The sequence below is a fragment of the Chenopodium quinoa genome, unplaced genomic scaffold (assembly GCF_001683475.1).
Source record: "Chenopodium quinoa cultivar QQ74 unplaced genomic scaffold, ASM168347v1, whole genome shotgun sequence".
Taxonomy (NCBI): domain Eukaryota; kingdom Viridiplantae; phylum Streptophyta; class Magnoliopsida; order Caryophyllales; family Amaranthaceae; genus Chenopodium; species Chenopodium quinoa.
In genome coordinates this window covers 1,267,973-1,277,510 of record NW_018742907.1, presented here as the reverse complement: position 1 = coordinate 1,277,510, position 9,538 = coordinate 1,267,973, and the positions used below count along the sequence as shown (strand labels likewise).

At 31.6% G+C, this 9,538-nt stretch overlaps 1 protein-coding gene across 1 annotated transcript; it reads left to right on the top strand.

Moving 5' to 3' along the window:
- LOC110727570 (F-box protein CPR30-like) lies at positions 1–3,377 on the top strand. Its single transcript, XM_021907140.1, has 2 exons — positions 1–77; positions 1,053–3,377. The coding sequence occupies exon 2, from the start codon at positions 1,053–1,055 to the stop codon at positions 2,649–2,651; it is 1,599 nt and encodes a 532-aa protein (XP_021762832.1). The 5' UTR covers positions 1–77; the 3' UTR covers positions 2,652–3,377.
- Positions 3,378–9,538: the final 6,161 nt, after the last annotated feature.

Sequence of the window (9,538 nt, the reverse complement as noted above, 5' to 3'; positions counted from 1 at the left end):
AATCTCACGGTAATTTCAGTTGCAGGTCACCATGTAACTCTTGAACTAGAAGGAAGAGGAATTTCCCCAGTTATCAGGTAACCTCAGCTTCTTTTTACCTTACAGTTTTTCTTCATAACAATATGTCAATATGTATTACTCGCATCTTTCTTTGTCTGCCCTGAAAGACTTACGGAGTATAAGCTATTCACGCATGATAGTTAATTCAAATTTACCATGAGCTAATTGATAGGTAGTGTAGTAGATGAAAATATGAATTTACTCATTAAAACTGAATTAAACTAAGTTGATATTGAATATTTCATCAACCAAAAATGAATCGATCCAAATTAGCTAAATCAGAATAACTTGTTTGTCACGTCATAGTGTCACACTGATAATGATAATATATGCTACTAGAGAATGGTATGGGCAAGACATACACTTTATAACTTCAAAGGTCTCTTCTATTCTTGCTTAGGAGTTAAGATAGTTGCTCTGACTTGGTAAAGTGGGAAAGAGTACTCCGGTTCGAGTATTCGGGTTGTATTTAAACAAAAATGGCTCTTCTCCTTCCCGAATATATACTTTTCTTGTTTGTGAGGAAGGCATAGGCTTGGGGATTGACGTCAATGTCTCGAAAGGAATTTCTTTATCGCAATTAGATTAAGCTAGAAATTTCTAGTAATTTCATACAATATGCTATAGGATTATAAAATGCTATAGGAATATAAAATATGATTAAGGAAGGTACTTGGAAATCACATCAAAAGTGTATATAATAAGAAAAATCCACGAAACTTACGTAAAACAATAGTCAAAGATAACATCTACTCACCTCTAACTTTCTGACATTTAACTTGTTTAGCCAATCAATACTCATCCATTACCCCCATTATCCTTAATCATGCTTTAATTAAATTCCACTCATATCTTTCTTTACCTAGCTATTTCAACCCTTAAAAGTTCTTTGATTAATCAAGAAATTTAAGCTTCGAATTTTTCTGCCCCTAATTAACCTGAAAAGGATGATCGTTTTATGTTGATTCCTCATTCGTTTTCACTTGTTCTAGATGTTGAATCCTCGAACGGTGGAAGATGTTATTCAGGATTTTAAAGGTAGAAGAGCAGGGATGATCAAAGCTTTGACTAAGGATGTCGATGAATTCTATCGTTTGTGTGATCCTAACAATCCAAATCTATGTTTGTATGCCTTCCCTAACCAACAATGGGAGGTCAACTTACCACCTCCTTCTTCAGAACTTCCTGAGCCACGGTTAGGGATCAACTTTGTTAGGGACAGCATGACAAAACATGAGTGGCTGTCTATGGTAGCGTTGCACAGCGATGCATGGTTATATTCGATAGCATCCTATTTCGCTACCAAGTTTAAATTCGACAAGGCTGATAGGAAACGCCTTTTTAATAAGATCACTGAAGTTTCTTCTATATGTGAGTTGGTTGTGGATGGGAAGAAAGCTAGGAAAAGGCCCAAGACCGAAGCTGATGGTTTGCCTGAAGACATACTCGTTGAAGAAGTACTTGCAAAGCTGCCAGTACGCGACCTCCTCAAGTACAGGTCCGTATCCAAGTTGTGGCGGTCTTTGATCGATGCTCCGGATTTTGTTTATACCCATCTTCAAAATTACAAGAACAATTCCGAGGTATGTCACTTGTTGGTTTTGTATCGCCCTGCTAGGAGTTGGCTAAGAGATGAACGAATCTTGGTACGCCGTGGTGATACCTTTAGAAAGGTCATGGAACTTCAGTGTTTATATGATCATTTCGAAGGAGCTTATGAAATGATCAGTTACATAAATGGGGTATTTTTGGTAAAGAAGGGAAAATCGAGGGGATTTCGTGAAATTATATTGTGGAACCCTTCCATAAATAGCACGCTTAGTCTTCCTAATTCGATGTTTGAAGCTATGAAAGAGGCTACTTATTTTGTTCTTGGTTTTGGGTATGATGCCTCTCGCAATGATTACAAGGTCATAGCAATAATATATCCTCACGCCGAGATCAAGTACTATTTTGGGGAGCGCTATCGTGCTACTTTCCCGGGCTTAGTACAAGTGTATACACTTGGTACCAATTCTTGGAGTAGCAACCTTGGTGTTAGTCCTCCACCTTATTGGAGTGCTGGGCAACAAATTTTTCTAAATGGCGCGATACATTGGATAAACTTCGGACCAAATGTTACAAATGATGCTGATTCGTGGTTCAAGGATAAAGATTCATATATAGTTTCATTTGATGTTGAAAATGAAGTGTTCAAGTATTTTGAGCTACCTAAGGCCTTAAAAACTGATGAACAACCGAAGGAGAAGTTTCCAACAGTGTTAGGGCGATCACTTGCTGTATTTTGTGCTCATTATCAACTCCGGAATGATATATGGGTGATGGGAGAGTACGGTGTGTCGAAATCATGGAGTAAATGTTACACATTTACGTTGCAATTCGATAAGCTCATGCATTTCAAGACCAATGGTGAATTATTGTTTGCTGTGGATGGGAAAGGCATAAAATCATACGATGTTAGAAGAGAAAGGGTAAGAGATCTTGCAAAAACTTACTCAAGGTCTTCAAGTTATATAGTTTTTAGTTATGTGGAAAGTTTGGTGTTATTTAAACAGGTTAATAAGCGGCCATTAGAGTCAACTAAGCCATAGAAGCATGATATACTAGAACTTCTATTTCATTTGATGTTTAATTGTTTATCTATGTTTTGGCTAGGAAAATTAGATTCTGATTATGGTCTTACAATTTCATAGTGATTTTGTTTTCGGACATAATAAGTAGGCGGAGTATTATATTTGGTTGTTGACATTTTAGGTTTCTTACCTAACTCTTTCGGATTTAGGTCTATAATGGGATTGAATCATCAATAAACAAGATGTTTACAATGATTTCATAGCAAAGTTCTTGCTTTGTGTTGTTTTCTTGTTTTTGCAACGGGAAACTTTGGTCCTTCTCTTTCTTTGAATTCTATTTCAACATATTAAATTGAGGAAAATTACCCATGAAAATGTCATATATTACTTATGTGTCGCCTCAGCTAATTAGATTTCAATTTTCGATTAATTTAAGGATCGCAAAAAAGGCCTTAATGTGGTGCAACCATAATATTGTAACCAATTTGGACATTTGGTCATTTGGTCATGTACGTATAAGTGGGGTTTCCATTGCCATGTCTTCATGCATTTGGGTCCTTTATGTACTACTTCAGTCAGATTTTGGTGTTTTGGAAGTTTATACTCGATGAAATCTCTTGCTATTACTAGTATGTTTCTGTAGTAACACTTTTACACCTCGTTTGCTACACATCTATGTGCAATAGAATTTCCCTCATTCTACCACAGATGGCAATATGATCTCAAATTCTCAAGTATTTTATTTTAGTTTTTTTTTTTCTTCCAAAATCAGGCGATTTAATTTACTTCTTGTTCTGATTGTGATTATTATGTTATCAAGGGTATTATACTACGTAGTATTATTTTTACATAGAAATGATTTTACATTAGAAAATTAATTATTTAAATTGACAATAAAATGTAAATTGTTACAAAGAAATGATATCGTAGCAACACTATCAACAAAATTATATAAAGTGTTGAATTCCTCTTCCTGTCGAATTATTAATAAAATAAAAATTATAATTAAAATTAAAAAAAAAAAGAATTTAGCCCGTATGATGTACAGGTTAACTTTTTAAAAATAATAATAATAAAAATAAAATGGAAAGGTATGAGAGGAGTTTATGGTGTCTATTGCCTAGGGTAGGTAACGACGATTTGTATTTGTATAGAAAAAGTCTTTAGTTAGAGTATAATTTATGCTAATTTTGCGTGGCAGCTACTACTCGTATCACATACAGTATACTTTTATAGGGTTCATTATTTCAAGGGGTTCTTTTGAAAATAATACTACGGGAAATAAAGAAAAAAAACAAAACAATTAGCATGCCTGGCCTAATCTATATATTCACGTAATTGCTAATACGTCTATTATAAAGTTTCATGATTGATTATTAATTTATGATTGGTACCATAAATATACAAATATTGACCATATATTATGATAATTACTGTGGGATTCATTCAACGGCTAATTGGCCTCCATTTCCCATTATTTTAGAATTAAGAATAGGTTATGTCTTTTGCCGATCAACTTATCATTTTGTTGGCCGCTATTGCATGCTGTAGTTTAATTTTATAAGACAAAGACATGACATCGTTTCATCAGGTTGGGTTAAATATAGTATTATTAATTGATGACTAAACTTTCGGTCACAAATAGATAAGTACTCCATATTATATACGAGTATACGGGTTATACAATTTAAGTGGTCGTTTGATTGGATTATTTGGAATCGATTTTTTTGGTCCGCTATTTGCGGGTTAGATACTTAGAGAGTGAGGGGGGAAGGATAAAGGATCCCTACCCTCAAAGTGTCTTTAATGGAGATTGAACCCACGACCTCAAAGTAAAAAGGTACAATCTTTACCACTAAATCAAACTTAGTTGGTACTATTTGCATCTATGAGTTTATGACAGGTTTTTTCCCGTTCACTATTCATTTTATCATTTTCTTCTGTATAAAAATGGTTTTTTGATTATTCAATTTTGTTTGCTTTCTATATAAAGTGAGTCAACCATTGCAAACTAAAATATTGCGACTCTCTGAATTACAAGCCTGTGGTGGACAATTAACATATGCACCTGTCTTAATTTGTCCTGCTTTAATTCTTGTATGGTATAAAAAGTTTATATTAGACATAAAATATTCAAAACCCTTTTTTGTTTAGTTGAAATTAAATATTAAAATTCCTTTTCTTAGGTGAACACGACTCAACTTTAATCAAGATTAATTAGGTAACAGACTATTTAAGTACAATTAATTGAGACGCAAAAAGTGTGAACTCCATCTTGTCTTTGAGTTTCCATTCAGAAAAGAAATACAGTACTAAAGATTCTCTTTTTCCCTTGAACGTGCATGACAAGCAAAATGTCCCAATCTTATTAAAGCAACTTTTAATGGGTATTGTGTTGAAGATTATGTTGCATAAACTTTTTTTCTATATCTTTGATTAGTGATTATATATGACATGTTTAGTAAAAATTGAAATATTACCTCTACAAGTAATTTTTCTATGTTCTACTCATTTGCGATAGATATGTACGATTAAAAGAATTTTAGAAAGATAACTTTAAGAAATACTAGTAGAAAGATTTAAAATAATGCAAAACACTAGAAAGAATACATGAAAATTTTATGACCCTTTTAAATCTCTAAGTCAATATAATGCAACTTTCTAATTTTATAGATGATTAATAATGTTCTGATCTGGTATGGTCTGATAAAAGTGCAGGTTTCAACAACCCTATAAGCACAATTGTAGTTCAAAATCTGAGCTCGGTCTAGAAAAAGGCTGACAAGCTCGACATTATTATGCGCGTTTGAACATAGACTTTAATGCTTAGGTCTGACCTGATTTGATCTAAATTTTGATTACCTCACTATCTATGTACAACCAAACAAATAATAAAACAAATGAGCTTATACCACATCCACCCGGTTTGTCACGTTGGACTTTTTTTTTTACTATTCGTATATTAACTTTGACTATAATATATTAGCATCGTATTAAAAATAATTATTATCATGAAACATGTTTATAAATAGGTAAGTATATTAATATAAAGTTTCATCATGTCAACTTTTTAATGAAGTATAAATATATACTTCTTATAAGGTCAAACTAATGCATATATGATAAATTTAAGTATGTTAATTATAGTGTAACAATAGAATTAATTATCATCAACTCAAATGGGGAGGACAACTTTCCAAGTTGAGGTTGAAGAAGTATGAAAAGTAGGAGAAGAAATAGTGAAAAAGGATGAAAGAAACTTGACAAAAGCACAGGAGTGAGTGACATGGACTCCTTGAGTTCTGATTGGACGCCTGCAATAAATATAAGCCAATGACATCATATCACTTCTTTATTTATTTTTCTCTCTCCTTTTCTCCAATTTAATTATATTATTCCACGTGTCACTTATCCATAGAAAACTTTTCACCATTTTGTTGTTTTCTAGTGGAAAGTAAAAGCTTTCCATATGCTCTATTTTTGTTTTTTTTTTAAATGATAAATATAGTCCTTAGAGTTATGTATAAAAAGCTAAAAAAGGAAATATTAAAGATAAATTAATATTAATTACACCAATTTGTACGTAATTTTATTATGAATTCTCATCTTAATTCAATTTTAAGAAGTATATTTAATGCTTATATATAGCTTTAAGGACTACATATATCATTACCCTTTTTTTTTAACATAACTGCTTTGTATTTGACATGTTTATTTAAGGATACGAGACTATAGACATGTTCTCTTCAACTTATTTCAGGTACTTATTACTTATTCTTTACTCCCTCGATCCCTTATCTACGTGCCTACTTCTTATTTGACACGGAAATTAAGGAACTTAGAGATTCCTTAAAAGCCATGATTGGGAAATACAAGTATGCATGTGGGGTTAGAGAGAGATAGAAAGAATGAAAAGATAATTGGTAATTATTGAAGAGATGGAGAGAGAAAGTGTTGAAAAATGATGTTAAAAGTACAAAAAAATAAAATAAAATAAAAATAATGACAACTCATCAAAAAGAGGAAATATTGTCAAAAAGTACATTCATTAAATAAAAATAGACATGTAATTTTGAAACCCCCAAAAAAGAAAAGTAGGCATATAGATAAAGGACGGTGGGAGTAATAAATTCAGATCAGACCAGACCAGACGAGAAACATTCAGATCAGAACTTTTAATCATCATTTACTTATTGCTAAATACCGTTAATTGCGTATTACATAAAATTATGAAAATTACATATTTAAAAAGTTCATAATGAGACGAATCTAACCAGATCCATTTTGATAATGTTTTTCTTTATAGATTAGTATTAAAATGCGGTCAAAATTTAGTTAAATTATTAAATCAGATCAAATTAGACCTTTTAAAAATAAGATCAGATCTCCTTGTTTCAGGTAAAGAGAACAAGTCCTTTGTCAATGTACTTTGTACAAATATGTTTTAAACATCAATAATTTAGTACGAAGTACTCCATATTTATAATTAATCAATAAACAAAAATTATTAAAATTGATGTGATATACTTCGTATTTGAATAATGTCCAAATTAAAATGTACTCGTATCAACTAATAAAATGGAGAAAATATTGATTTTTTGGAAATTTTGGATTGCAACTATTTAACTTTATATTATAATTACAGTTAACTTTAATTGTACAAGTTTAGAGGCGCACATAAAGTTATCTTTATACTTTACTTATTTGCATAAATGGCATGTTGATATAACTTATTACTTCGTATTGTTTATGATTAGTAGATGTAAAAATCCATTTAAGGGATGAGCTAAAAAAGAATACCATGCAAAAAAAATCCTACTTCATCCGTCCCCAAAAGTTCGACCCTTATGGCCAAAATGTAGCCCAAAATGATCATCCCATTTGCAATAAAATAACCTCCAATTTGCAACAATATTTGTGCAAAATTAACTTCCCCATGTAAAATTTTGTGTTTACATGTACTTTATTACTTTCTCTCTATTTTTTTGCAAATCCCATATAAACTCATATGGAGTATTTTCAATGCACTTTTACTACTTCTTATTTAACTTTCTTAATACCCGTGAAAATTGCCCATAAGGGTCGATCTTTTAGGGACGGAGGGAGTAGATTTTACTTTTACACGGGGTTAAACATTTTTTTTAAGCATTAGAATAAATAATTTCATTGTATTTATGTATCATTTAAATTATACATACTTATAAAATAAGTTTCAATATATTTCTATCATTTATATTAAACATTCTTGTAAAATATGTGCACAATATAAATATTCGTACTACTAACTTTTAAAACACTAAGTATGAAATTTATATCACTAAATAACTACAATATCATTGTAAATTTATGAAATAGTTAAAAATGAAAGTTGTTTTTTTAAGATTAAACTTTAAATAAAATTTAATTTTTTATTAATTATAATAAATTTTTCAAAGAGGGGTAAAATGGCCCACTCAAAAATTCCCAACCAAAAACACCTCCTCTTTCTATATTACATAGATTTATGGACCAATTAAAAATAAAAGTTATTTTTAAGATTAAACTTTAAATAAATTTTAATTTTTGACTAATTAAAATAAATTTTTTGAAGAGGGGCAAAATGGTCCACTCAAAAATCCCCTACCAAAAACACCTCTTCTTTTTATATATTACATAGATTTATGGACCAGTTAAAAATAAAAGTTATTTTTTAAGATTAAACTTTGAATAAATTTTAATTCTTTATTAATTATAATAAATTTTTTGAAGAGGGGTAAAATGGTCCACTCAAAAATTCCCAACCAAAAACACCTCTTATCTTTATACATTACATAGATTTATGGACCAGTTAAAAATGAAAGTTATTTCTTAAGATTAAACTTTAAATAAATTTTAATTTTTTATTAATTGTAATAAATTATTTGAAGAGGGGTAAAATGGTCCACTTAAAAATTTCCAACTATTAAAATATCAACTTTATATATTACATAGATTATACAAATATACTATTAAAATATCAACTTTGTATTTATCAAGAATTTTGAATAATATGAAGTACAGTACTAAATAAAATTATGCATTGGTAACTCGTAAGTGTGACAATGCAGGGACTTGTTAAACATCGCCCGCGTTTTTCTACATAAAGCCCACAATTTATAAAATTTTGACAACTTTGCCCTTGTTCTAATTTTAACCTAAAACGAAATTTTGTCTCACCCAAAATGTGGAACAGCGCCGGATCGCCGAGGGACACCAAAGAGCCGCCGTCGTAGCCGAAAAACGAGGTCTGAAGTGGTTAAAAATCAAGTTTTGGCGGCGAACGTCTGGCCGGGACGCCGCCACCGTGGATGGGGCGCCTGGCCAGGACGCCGCCACCGTGGCTGGGGCGCCTGGCCAGGACGCCGCCACCATGGTAGTGGCGTCCTGGCCAGGCGCCCCAGCCACGGTGGTGGCGTCCTGGCCAGGCGCCACCTCCTCGGTATATTTTTTGTAAATCTTTTTTTTTCGTTTTGGTTTTTTTTTTTTTTTTATTTTGTTTGAATTTTGATAAATTTGAATTTTTATTTTAAAAAAACAAAAAAAAATATTAATTTATTTTGAAAATATGCTTTAGTAAATTCAAAAAATAAACAAAATTAGAAAGAAAAAACCAAAATAATAAAAAAAATTTAGGAAACAAAAACATAATAAAGAAAAAAATTGCAAAGAAAATCCAAAAAACAAAATACATTTTAAAAAAAAAAATAGGAAAAAAAAATTGAAAAAAAAAATTAAAAAAATTTGAAAAAAAAAAGGCTACTGGCGCCTGGCCAGGACGCCACCGCCACGGTGGCGGCGCCTGGGCAGGACGCCGTAGCCACGGTGGTGGCGTCTTCAGTGGACGCCGCCATCGTGGCCACGGCGTCTTGCCCAGGCGCCGTCACCGT

Coding starts and splice junctions, on each gene's coding strand:
- LOC110727570 (XM_021907140.1), top strand. CDS start 1,053: ATGTTGAATCCTCGAACGGTGGAAGATGTTATTCAGGATTTTAAAGGT.